The sequence below is a fragment of the Elephas maximus genome, chromosome 4 (genome assembly GCF_024166365.1).
Source record: "Elephas maximus indicus isolate mEleMax1 chromosome 4, mEleMax1 primary haplotype, whole genome shotgun sequence".
NCBI lineage: Eukaryota > Metazoa > Chordata > Mammalia > Proboscidea > Elephantidae > Elephas > Elephas maximus.
The window spans coordinates 158,525,994-158,539,385 of NC_064822.1; the positions used below are offsets into that span (position 1 = coordinate 158,525,994).

At 39.0% G+C, this 13,392-nt stretch overlaps 1 protein-coding gene across 1 annotated transcript in view; it reads right to left on the bottom strand.

The window, feature by feature from the left end:
• Nucleotides 1–2,885: 2,885 nt before the first annotated feature.
• The window catches only part of UBE2N (ubiquitin conjugating enzyme E2 N), a 45,539-nt gene continuing 35,032 nt past the window's right edge, over nucleotides 2,886–13,392 (bottom strand). The window contains exons 2-4 of the mRNA XM_049884071.1: nucleotides 4,710–4,956; nucleotides 4,395–4,535; nucleotides 2,886–3,614 (exon numbers count right to left, since the gene is read on the bottom strand). Coding sequence (XP_049740028.1) covers nucleotides 3,574–3,614; nucleotides 4,395–4,535; nucleotides 4,710–4,956 — 429 coding nt within the window. The 3' untranslated portion in view covers nucleotides 2,886–3,573. The remainder of the gene's footprint in view (nucleotides 3,615–4,394; nucleotides 4,536–4,709; nucleotides 4,957–13,392) is intronic.

Sequence of the window (13,392 nt, forward strand, 5' to 3'; positions counted from 1 at the left end):
AGATCGTTAGGTACCAGATTTCGTTCCTTAAGCAGTGTTAGCCATACACGTGTGGCTTTTAGATATTAATTTCTACGTAATTTTATTTTAAAAGGCTCCTTCTGAAATTATTTTACAAGTGCATTGTTGATCTAGAGCAAGGGTTCTTTATACTTCCAATCTATAAAGAACCCTTGCTCTAGATCAGAGAACCAAGAGTAGTGTGGAAAACAAATCACAGCAAAGTACACCATGACAAAGATCAAATAAAAACATCATAGAAACATCTCAGAATTCCAAAAAAGCCCCCAAATGGGCAGAGGTGATTTTCAAAAAACCACTTATTGATATATTCCAATTCTTCTTTCCAAGGCCTTTACACATGCAGTTCCTTCTACCTGGAGGTGTCCATCAGGCTTGAATCCAGAACAGCGACCTCTCAGGAAGTACTTCCCTTACTCACAGCAAAGTTGCAACTACTGTTTGTCCATGCCTCCCCCCTCAGATAAAAGGTCCACGAGGGAAGGCCTCATGTCAGTCTCATTCACCCAACCATCCCCAGTAAGTAGTATGGTGTTGGGCATACTTTTATTAGTTTCCTTTAACTCAGGGGTTACAAAGCCCAAGACTTACAAAGGGACATTACAACATAAAGGAACACGTGGGCTGGGAGGGGACTCTGTCATGGATTGAATTGTGTGCCCCCAAATATGTGTTGTAAATCGTAACCTCTATGCCTGTGGTTATAATCCCATTTGGGAATGGGTTGATTTTGTTATGTTAATAAGACAGGATTAGTGTAGGCAGTCTCTTAAGTCTATCTGTTTGAGATATAAGAGATAAAACAAGCAAGAGAGGCAGAAACGGAGGAAGAGAGATGCCAAGCCACATGAAGATGGCCCAGGAGCAGAAGCTCAGAAGAGACCTTCCTCCAGAGCTGACAGGGAGAGAAAGCCTTCCCCGAGAGCTAGCACCCGAATTTGGACTAGCCTCCTAAAGTTTGAGAGAAGAAATTTGTTTGTTAATGCCATCCGCTTGTGGTATTTCTATTATAGCAGCACTAGATGACTAAGACAACTTTATTCAACTGGGGAGACACTGGACAAGAGAATGACATGCTCTTCTTAGGGTGACTGCTACTCAGCACCTCCCGGTTGGTGCAAAATTTGGGTCCACTGCTGCTACATCTTTGGATCATTCAAAGAGATCAAAATTCTGGATTTTCATGTGAATCTCCTGTTTTTAAAAATGTTGGCATCTAATTCAAAATTTTAAACCATACCACATGGGCCCACAGGTCAGATATAGCTGCCAGTTTTCAACCTCTGCCTTGGCCTCTCAAGACCCCCCCTTCAATCCTAAGGAAGACCACTCAACGCACTGGCTCTTGTTTTATCCCAAGTTCCACAAGAAAGTCATGACTCTTATCAAAATTACAAGGGAAAAAATGTGATGCCAATATATTAGGAATTAATGTACTTGGAATGAAAACAATGAATCATTTCGGTACTTTTATAACGTCATGAACTCAGGAGATATCAGAGTTCTGTTTTAGAAAGACAGATTTTTGTAGTGCAACAGAATTAATGTGGAACTTTATAACCTGTAAATCACTAGGTGACACTATTACCATCATGAACACTGCCACCTGCGGTAAGTAAAGCTGACCTCTACCTGTTGGCAGTCCCTCCCGTGGAATGTTCACTCCTTTTTATACTGTAGGACGAGATTCCGTTTCTTTAGGTGCAGCCTAAGACGCCCTCTGAACTATTCAAAAACTTATAAATGACAACTGCGGTAAATAGTTTTTAAATTTACAAGATTAGGGTTACAAAATTTTTTTATCCAAATTAAACTAACATGTTTGTTACCAAGCAATGCATTTATTTGAAAGGATATCAGTTACCAGTCATCAAAAGCTTTTGTATGTTGAAAATGTAATTTTAATAGATAATTCTTCATCTTACATAGGAGCACAATAAAATACACCACATTCTGAAGAAACTCCAGAAGTTACGAGAATAAGAGTAGGGAAAATTCAGATGGGCTACAATATCCATTACCTTAAACTGCAAGAAACAAAGGTTCCAACCTGCAGGTTAACATTTACATACTCATGATGGGATACATTTTTGACTTAAAAATAACAAGAATCCGGAATCAAATATGGAGGGGGTGGGGAAGAACAGTTTTGTACGGCAGAGGGAGAAACTGTCAGTGGAAAAAAAAATTCTGAGTAACAGAGGATAAAAGGTGCTCCCATAGCAAATACTGCAGGAATGAAAGCAAGAATCATTAACGGAGGATTTGATGCACTCCAAGGAAGAAACTTTCTGATGACACTTATGCAAGCTGGCTGCTTGAGATTTGCTCATCAGGTCTATAAGGAAGACTAATTATGCCTCAGCAAACCCCAAATGATTATCAGATCACTGTTTCCTAGTAACACACACCAGTGGTCTTACATAAAGCTTTCAGACAAGAACTAAAAAAATGTCATGACCCAAACGTGGCACGTGTTAAAGTCCTACATATCGGTCACAACTGCTTTGCTGTGACTCTCCTGGTACAGTAATTTTCAAACATGGTAGGGCAAGACACCAATGATCGTCTAACTAGTAAGACAACATAAGCATGTTTACGTTAAATTTCTAAGAGGAAAAAAATGTCAGATACTGATGCTTTATGCATGCTCAGAGCCAGTTTATAAATAACTCCATTCAGTAATACCGTAAAACATATCTGTATCAGTGAAAAGATACTGGCAAAACCCACCTCTTGCCATTCAATTTGCCAGATGGTGAAGACCAAAACAGAATGTTCTATCAGAGTTTTAATTTTTAAATACGATTGTCACATTAGGAAAGTGAAATAAACACAGTAAAATAAACTGTACAAAGGCAAAGTAGAATAACAAAAAATATTTTACTAAAACATAAGATTTACAGAAGTTTCCAGACAAGCCAAAATGGTCACAAGCTTTTTCTTAAAGGGAAGATTCTACACTTGATAGCAAAGTCACAATGTTATTAGTGAGGGCTGTGATGTTTGTTTAATGTTCCCATTTTGGTTCAAACAATCAAGCTTGTCCATCTACTGAGTCTAAATAAAGAGGGTATATTCTAAAGAACAACTGGTTAGCTGCTTTTAACCAATGCAATTAGATCACCATAAAAAGGGGGAAAGGAGCCTATAAATTTAAAATAAAACTACCTCCCCCCTCAAAAAAAGCAAATAAAATAAAATAAAGAAGAACACCCATACCCCTGCAGCTAACCCTGACAACTACCTTCATTCACAGTGCTTTATACTTAAACCATGATGGGGAAGAAATGATTAAAAGCAGAGAGGGACCACTGCTTTTAAACGTTTCGCAACAATCCAGATGATACTTCTAGCCTCTGCTCATGCTTTACAACAGTGAATCAGGACAAGACAGATTTTGCTAATGTGCATTTAATCACCAAAGGACTGGAGATGTCTGGGCTTTTATTCTGTAATGTTTCTAAGACTGTGTCCATTAAATGCAAACAAAAAAGGAAGGAGGTCTTGGCAGAACAGGAGAAGTGATGCACACTTGATGATCAGACTGATTTAAATATTATTCATGGCATATAGCCTAGTCCATGCTCTAGCTGTAGACAAAAACAAACATGCAATTATTATTTTATTTAGTTCAATGTTACTTCCCAAACTCTATAAACAGCAAACAAACACTATTAAGTTAATTATGGAAATGCCATGCTGTAATTTCTTAAATTCATGTCATTTTCTACAAACTGGATCAGGGCTCAGAGATATTCCATATGTCTAACAACCAAAAAAACAACAACAAAATTCAGACATTCTACAAAATTCAACATGATGAAGAGCTGTCCTCTTCATTTCTGCATATATAACACTCCCCAATAACTTCGTTAAAATCTGCACCAGGAAGCTTGTTGGCTCCAAACTCTCCAGTTATAAACTGAAGCATACTTCAACCAAATGGATATTAAGAATTACAAAAACAGCACAAAAGAGTTCCAAAATTTTCAAATATCTTTACATATTGCTAGACAAATGGTGGACACTCAGTAAAAAACCTATTAAATCAAGTGTAGCTATAAAGAAGTCTGAAAAGAACTAGAAATTGTCTAAATTTGGGGGTCACGTAGGATGCCATCAGATGGAGCTTGAACATCTTTTGTTGAGATATTTCTAAACTATAAACAACATCCTGTTTTTTTTTAATACTTTTGTTTCTGTTTTTTGCCAAGACCTTAAAAAAAAATTTTTTTAAAGGTAATACAAATTTGTTTTAAAAAGTGGAATTGTTTGTTTTTTGCCAAGACCTTAAAAAAAATTTTTTTTACAGGCAATACAAATTTGTTTTAAAAAGTGGAATTGCTACGAAGGAGAAGAATCTTAAGTACCTGTTTCTATGGCTTGGGCTTCATTGGTCTTCCACTGCTCCGCTACATCATTTGCTAACGGGTCATCTGGATTGGGAGCACTTAACAAAGCCTGGATCGACAGCAGAACTGTGCGGATCTGCAGCGCTGGGGACCACTTATCTATAAAGGCAACAGGCTCAGTGGGATAAAGAAGAAAAACAGCCCCCAAACTACCGCACTTCCCTCCCACAGACCTCTGTGGTCTTTATATAAGATTACAATATTTACGTTCTAAATATGGAATGATTAAGAGAAAAGAAGTCTTAACAACAAAATGATAAAGATAACACTTACCTTTCAAAATATCTAAACATATTCTTCCCAACTTGTCTACATTAGGGTGATAAATTTTGGTCATGAAACGTACTTTAGGGGCTGCCATTGGGTACTCTTCTGGAAGGAATAGTTCAAGTTTAAAAGTCCCTCCCTCAAAGGGGGAATCCTGGGGGCCAGCAATGACCACATGAAAATAACGGGCGTTGCTCTCATCTGGTTCTGCTTTAATGCCGGGAACTGGTTCTGCCAGCAAACGCTGGGTTTCCTACAACAGAGAAACATAAACACATCTATGAAACAAGTGGCATTTCACCAGACACCAAATTAAAATTAGAAAGTTCATCTCCTGGAATTGGACGTAACAGAACCTCCCTGGTCTCCCGATGTATTTTTATTTAGCCTATAAAATGCAAAATTCAAAGAAATGTTATTTAAATAATCAGAACTGGCTAATTGCAACTGCAGAAGAAAACTGATGACCTATCAAATACATTTTAGCTACAAATGTCTACAAATATATCGATAATAAAATCATGCTAACAAAAACTGATTTTATAATCAAGCAAAAAAAAAAAAAAACACTAGCATTACCACAAAGGTAAATGCAACTTGCTCTTTTTAAACTCTACCAAAACCAAACTATCTCAGAAGTAAAATAATTAAGGGTTTAAAGCCACTGAAAACCCCCCTTCGAAAAATACAATGGAATGAAGAAGTGCCTAAAAACCTGAACAGGGCTAGAGAGATGTACAGAACCATGTTGATTTATCTCTAAACTTGACAATTAACCTCAAATGGGCTCTTAATGCTCCCCCAAATCATACCATTATTTCTCATTCATCATTCTCCCTCCCTCCTAAGTATATCACTCCTCTTCTCCCCTCAAACAGCCAACATCTCCATCCTCATCCTCACCCTCAGCTAACAACCCTGCTTCCTATTTAATGGGAAAATAGACACAAGAAATCTGTAAATTCCCACTGTAGCATTTGCACACCTATCTGCATCTGTGCCCATACACTGTTGTTTTCTCTTCTGTTGTTGTCGAACTGATTCCAACTCATGGTGACCCGTGTGTCAGAATACAACTGTGTTCTATAGGGTTTTCAATGGCTGATTTTTCGGAAGCAGACTGCCAGGCCTTTTTTCCAAGTCATCTCAGGATGCAGTCAAACCTCCAATCTTTTGGTGAGCGACAGAACACAGTTAACCATTTGCACCAACCCAGGGATTACTCTCTCCTGGTCAATGGGGAAATCCAATGCTCTTGATTAAGAGCAACCTCTTCTCTTGCGCACTACATTTAATCTCCTCACCTACTCAAAGATGTGGAGCTTCTCTCCTTTCCTTCCATTTTGAATCCACTCTGCTATCAGACTGTAGCCAGTAACCTGCTTTTTGAGGTCACTAATGATTCCCACACAGTTAAACAGCCAATGGTTAATCTTCACCTTATTTGACCTAGGAGCCCTGGTGGTGCAGTGGTTAAGAGCTATGACTGCTAACCAAAAGGGGGGCAGTTCAAATCCACAAGCCGCTCCTTGGAAACCCTATGGAGCAGTTGTACACTGCCCTACAGGGTTGCTAAGAGCTGCAACTGATTTGACAGCAACAGGTTTGGTTTGGTTTTTTGAGTTTACTTGATCTAAATGCAAAATCTCACCCAGCTATAGTGTGCTCTTCTTGCAAGGCTTCATCTGGCTTCCACTCACCACACTCTCTTGACTCTATTCCTACTAGACTGGCAGCAACATTAGTCTCCTTGCTAGTTTCCACTATCTCCCCAACTTCTGAACACCGAAGTGTGCCAGGGCTCTGTGCTATGGCTTCTTATATACACACTTCCATGGTAATTTTGTCTCATCAATGAACTGAACTAAATACACTCTATATATGCTGACCACCTGTCATCTGTCAGTTTGTAGTACTGTGGTGGCTTGCGTGTTGCTGGGATGCTGGAAGCTATGCCACAGGTATTTCGAATACTGGCAGGGTCACTCATAGTGTACAGGTTTCAGTGGGGCTTCCAAACTAAGAGAGACTAAGAAGAAGGACCTGACAATCTACTTCTAAAAAAACTGGCCAGTGAAAACCTTATGAATAGCACTGGAACACTGATGCAGTGCCTGAAGATAAGTCCCGCAGGTTGGAAGGCATTCGAAAGATGACTGGAGAAGAGCTGCCTCCTTGAAGTAGAGTTGATCTAAATGACGTGGATGGAGTAACGCTTTCGAGACTTGCATTTGTTGATGTAGCGTAACTCAAAATGAGAAGAGACAGCTGCAAACATCCATTAAAAATCAAAACATGGAATGTACGAAGTATGAATCTAAGAAAATCGGAAGCTGTCAAAAATGAAACAGAACACTGAAGATCAATATCCTAGGCATCAGTGAGCTGAAATGGACTGGTATTGGTCGTTTTGAATTGGAAAATCATAGGGTCTACTATGCTGGGAATGATACATTGATGAGGAGTGGCACTACATTCATCATCAAAAAGGACATTTCAAGATTTATCCTGAAGTACAACTCTGTTAGTGACAGGATAATATCCATACACCTAAAGGGAGACTAGAACCCTGGTGGTGCAGTGGTTAAGAGCTACAGCTGCTAACCAAGTTGTCGGCGGTTCGAATCCATTAGCCACTCCTTGGAAACCCTATAGGTCAGTTCTACTCTGTCCTATAGGGTTGATACGTGTTGGAATCAACTCAATGGCAACGGGTTAAACGGAGACCAGTTAATACGACTATTATTCAAATTTACACACCAACCACTAATGCCAAAGATGAAGAAACTGAAGATTTTTACCAACTTCTACAGTCTGAAATTGATCAAACATGCACTGATAATTACTGGTGAGTGGAATTCAGAAGTTGGAAACAAAGAAAAGATCAGTAACTGGAAAACAGAGTCTTGGGGGTAGACTTGACCCCGGAGATAGCATGATACAATTTTACAAGTCAGATGGCGTGATACAATTTTGCAAGACCAAGGACTCAGGGTAAATACCTTTTTTCAACAACATGAACGGTGACCATACACGTGGACCTCACCAGAAGAAATACACAGGAATCAAATCGACTACATCTGTGGAACAAGAGGAGAAGCTCAATATCATCAGTCAGAATAAGGCCAGGGGCTGACTGTGTAACAGACCGTTAGCTGCTCAGATACAAGTTCAAGATGAAGCTGAAGAAAATTAAAACAAGTCCACAAGAGCCAAACTATGACCTTAAGTATATCCCCTGAGTTTAGAGACCATCTCAAGAATAGATTTCACGCATTAAACACTAATGATCGAACATCAGACAAGCTGTGGGATATCAAGGACATCATACATGAAAGCAAGCAAAAGGTCATTAAAAACACAGGAAAGAAAGAAAAGAATAAAGTGGATGTCAGAAGAGACTCTGAAAGGTGCTCTTGAACACAGAGTAGCTAAAACAAAAGGAAGAAATGAAGAAGTTAAAGAACTGACGATTTTGAAGGGTGTCTCAAGAAGACAAAGTATTATAACGATAGGTGTGAAGACCAAGTTAGAAAACCACAAGTGAAGAATACGCTTGGCATTTCTCAAGCTGAAAGAACTGAAGAAGAAACTTAAGCTTTGAGGTACAATTTTTAAGGATTCCATGGGCAAAATATTGAATGACACAGAAAACATCAAAAGAAGATGAAAGGAATACCCAGAGTCACTGTACCAAAAAGAACTGATAGATGGAAATTATCGAACAATATCATTAATACCACACACAAGTAAAATCTTGCTGAAGATAATTCAAAAATGGTTTCAGCAGTACATCGACAAGGAGCTGCCAGAAATTCAAGCTGGATTCAGAAGAGGACATGGAATCAGGGACATCATTGCTGATATCAGATGGATCCTGACTGAAAGCAGAGAATACCGGAAAGATGTTTACCTGTGTTTTATTGACTATGCAAAGGTGTGTATCATAACAAATTATAAATAACACTGCGAAGAATGAGAATTCCAGAACACTTTTAATTGTGCTCATGAGAAACCTGTACATAGACTAAGAGGCGGTCATTCGAACAGAACAAGGGGATACTAAGTGGTTTAAAATCAGAAAAGGTATTCAGCAGAGTTGTACCCTTTCACCATACTTAATCAATCTATATGTGGAGCAAATAATCCAAGAGGCCAGGCTATATAAACAAAAAGGTGACATCAAGACTGGAGCAAGACTTATTAACAACCTGCGATATGTAGATGACACAACTTTGCTTGTGGAAAGCAAAGAGGACTTCAAGCACTTACTTGTAATGAAGATGAAAGACTACCGCCTTCAGTGTGGATTGCACCTCAACTTAAAGAAAACAAACATCATCACAACTGGACCAATAAGCAACATCATAATAAACGGAGAAAAGACTGAAGTTGTCACAGATTATATTTTACTCAGATCTTCAATCAAAGCCCATGAAAAGCTGTTAGGAACTCAAATTATGTATTGCATCGGGCAAACCTGCAGCAAAAGACCTCTTTCAAGTATTAAAAGCAAAGATATCACTTTGAGGACTAAGGCGCAGGGTCAAGCAGGTGACCCACGCCATGGTGTTTTCAATCACCTCCTATGCATGTGAAAGCTAGACAATGAATAAGGAAGACAGAAGATTTGAAGCCTTTGAATTATGGTGCTGGTGGAGAATTCTGCACATACCACGGACTGCCAAAAGAACCAAAAAATCTGTCTTGGAAGAAGCACAGTCAGAATGCTCCTTGGAAGCCAGGATGGTGAGAATAGTTCCTGGAAAGGGACATCATGCTTGGTAAGGTACAGGGTCAGCAAAAAAGAGGAAGACCATCTAGAAGATGGACTGACACACTGGCTGCAACAATCGGCTCAAACATAGCAACGATTGGGAGCATGACCCAGGATAGGGCAATGTTTTGTTCCGTTGTACGTAGGGTCACTATGAGTCGGAACCAACTCAATGGCACCTAACACCAATATATATGCTGAGGTCTTCTCTAATTCATATTCAGCTCAGACCTCTCCCCTGATTGTGCTTCTTCTATACAACTGTTTGCTCAACGTCTCTTGAATGTCTAATGTTGTTGTTCGGAGCCACCGAATTCTATTCCGACTCATACTGACCCTATAGGACAGAGCAGGATTCTGGGATTTCCTAGGCTGTCATCTTCATGGGAGCAGATCACAAAGCAGCTGGTGGGTTCAAACTGCTGACTACTCAATTAGCAGCTGAGATCTTAACCACTATGCCACAGCATCCCAAACTTAACCTGACCAAAATGGAATCTCTTACCTTCTCTCCACTCCTGAACTGTTACTTCTCCAAAGTCTTTCCCATTGTCAATTAACTGCAAATCCATCCTTAAAGGTGATCCACCTTCATACAGCACAGCCAATCCAATCAGCAAACTCTGCTGGCTTGAACTTCAAAATCTACCTACAACTGGACTGCTTCTTACCACTCCACTGCTACACCTCGGATCCAAGCTCCCATCAACTCTCACCAGGAATACAACAACCTCCTAACTTGTTCTCCCTGCTTCTGACCTAGCTCTCCCCTTCCTCACTCCTATTTTCCATAGACCTTTTAAAAGTCAAGGTCCTTATACTGACCAAAAAAGGGGCTTTAAATAACCCCCTCACTCTGCTTACCTCTGACTTATCTTCGGCTATGCTTTCCCCACCCCCATTGTTCCAGCCACACTACCTTCCTTATAGTTCTTTCAACTTGCCTGGCACACTCCTGCCCCTCAGGAGTTTGCACTTGCTCTTCTTCCCCCAAACTTCTATATCATTCGCTCCCACAGCTCCTAAACTCTCCATTCAAATGTTGTGAAGCCTCCAGAATTGAAATGCAAGTGCCATCTCAGAGTACTCCACATATACCCTATCCCTGCTCCCATATTTTATCCCTACAGGACAAACACAGCACACAGCTCACTTTTTTTGTTCAGAATAGGTAACTCCATAAGAGGAGGAATTGAAGTTCTACCTTCAGCATCTGGAACGATACCTGGCATCATAGTGTTCGATAAATACTTGAGTGATGAATCTACTTGATGTTAAAAATGAATACACTATTGGAATTTCATCTTTAACATCCTTATAAAGCAGGGTTATTCAAAGCGGAATGTGCACATCACAGGAGAACAAAGGATCCATTCAAGTGTAGGAATAAATCATGTAACTTCTTTTTATATTTCTTTTTACTCAGAAAAAAAAAATATTTAATATACAAACTAATAACAGTATATGTAATTTATATATTATTAATACATGTTCAACATTTGGAATAGGTTTGTATAGACAAAAAAGTAGACCACCACTGTATCTAAGCTCTTGGGTAGGAAAAACAATAAATGAGAATATTGTACATACAATGCCTTCACTTAAGAAAAATTATGCTCATTACACTGTTTCATTCTAAAAAAAAAGTATACTAAATAAAATAGAATATGTACATATGTACACATACTAAAAAAAGTATACATAAAATAGAATATGTACATATTACTCTCCGCAGAGTCAAATACTGAAATAGTTATGAGATGAAGCTATAAAATGAAATCCTTCCCCCAAAACTTATTACACTTACAGCCTTTCAAAGTAATATCTTTGGTATTAACTCAGGGCTAGCTTTTTTGTTTGTTTTAATCATGGCAACACGAGGGGAAATGAGAAACTGAAATGCTCGGAATTCCTTTAAGCAAAATGGCCTTTAGTTTCAAAATAAAACATTTCTACAGACTTAATAATCTCATAAGGCAAATAATCTCATAAGACTTCCTACCTCGGGAAGTCCACCAATAAAGATATTAAGAATTAATGGTAGGAGTAGAGGCAAGAAGAAATGGATGTAAAAGTCCTTGAATTCTGATCTCTCCTAACTTTCATCCACTTTTTGTTTATCCCAACCTTCATATTTTTTGAAAATCATAAAGAGGAAGACTGGGAAAAAGGGGAAGCCAGGATCCAAAAGCCCCAGAACACCACTCCCTGGTTACACAAAATAGTAGCAGTCCTACTTAAAGCTATAAAAAGCTACCAGCAGAGCCTTCAAGATCATATCCCAAAATAGCTTCAAAATCACTCAGTACATATCAGCAGAGAGAGGGAGGTGGCATTCATTTTCTCATCTTCAGTTCATTCTCAAAATCAGAGTCTTTCTAAAGAGTTTAGAAATTAAACATACTATGTGACCTGATCAATTATAAGATTATAGAATAAAAACTCTTAGGTGTTTAGGGGTTAGGTGTGAAGAACATTTGGGAATAGTCTTCTATATGCTCTCACATTCTAATAGATTTTGACACAATGAACAGATGTGTAATAATTATTTGACTAAATGTTGTTATTTCTCAAACAAACCCACAGAATAAGTTATGGGCAGAAAAAAGAATAAAATCCAAACCAAATAGAACAAGTCTCAGATGCTTGGATCTAAAAGTCTTACCCACAGAAGATGATGTCATTTTTTTCTCCTAACAAGGCAAAAACTGGGTATGAAACAAAATTCTTCCTGCTACTATTCACACATAGGTAACTGTGAAACACCTTCTAATTTTATACCATTCTTTGGAACAGGCAATGAAGTACAGTATGATTTCAGTCTAGGCATAAAGAGTTTAAATTAATACTGCTTCACTTATTTAAGTGTATTTTTGAACAAGCAAGGAGCCATGGTGGCACAGTGGTTAAGCACTCAGCTTATAACAAAAGGTCAGCAGTTCAAACCCACCAGCCACTCCATGTGAGAAAGATGGTGCAGGCTGCTTCCCCCAAGATTTACAGCCTTGGAAACCCTATGGTGCAGTTCTACTGTACCCTGTAGGGGGGTCACCACAGGGTCCATAGAGTTGCTGTAGGGTCTACAGGGAATTCGACTCGATAGCAATGGGTTTGGTTTTTGAACAAGTGATTTATAGCTCTCTGAGCCTCAATTCCCTTATATACGTAGTTAAACTACCTCTCATTCAGAGCTGCCATGAAGATTAAATAACACAGTGAAGGACTTGACAAATGAGACCACACCAGAAGGCCATATTCACATACAAGCAACTCAAAAACAATGCCGTAATAAGAACAAGCCATAATAGCCTGCCTCAAGATTTATTAAATGACAGTGCTCTAAAAAAAAACAGAATAATCCATAGTTGGCAACATTTCATTGTATTTTTGTGTTCCTACTATGTTTAACGGAAGAAAGCCCTGATTGATATACTTCCAAAAAGTCACAGACGTTGGAAACTCTATGAAGTGCAGTTCTATTCTGAAACACGTAGAGTTGCCATGAGTAAAAACTGACTTGAAGGCAACTGGGTTAGGATTTTTTTTTTTTTTTTGGTACTATGTTTAGAAGAAGGAGCCCTGCTGGTGCAATGGTTAAGCGCTCAGTTACCGACCGAAAGGTCAGAGGTTCAAACTCCCACTCTGCAAGGGAAAAGACCTGGTCATCTGCTCCTATAAAGACTTCAGCCTTGGTACTGGTCTGACAAAGAATGGAGAAACCCTGAGAGTGTATCCCGCAGACACCTGTATAGCTCAGTAACGAAGTCACTCCTGAGGTTCACCCTTCAGTCAAAGATTAGACAGGCCCATAAAACAGAGCGAGATTTTTTAAAAAAGATTTCAGCCCTGGAAATCCTATGGGGCAGTTCTACTCTGTCCTATAGGGCTGCTATAAATTGGAATCAATTTGAT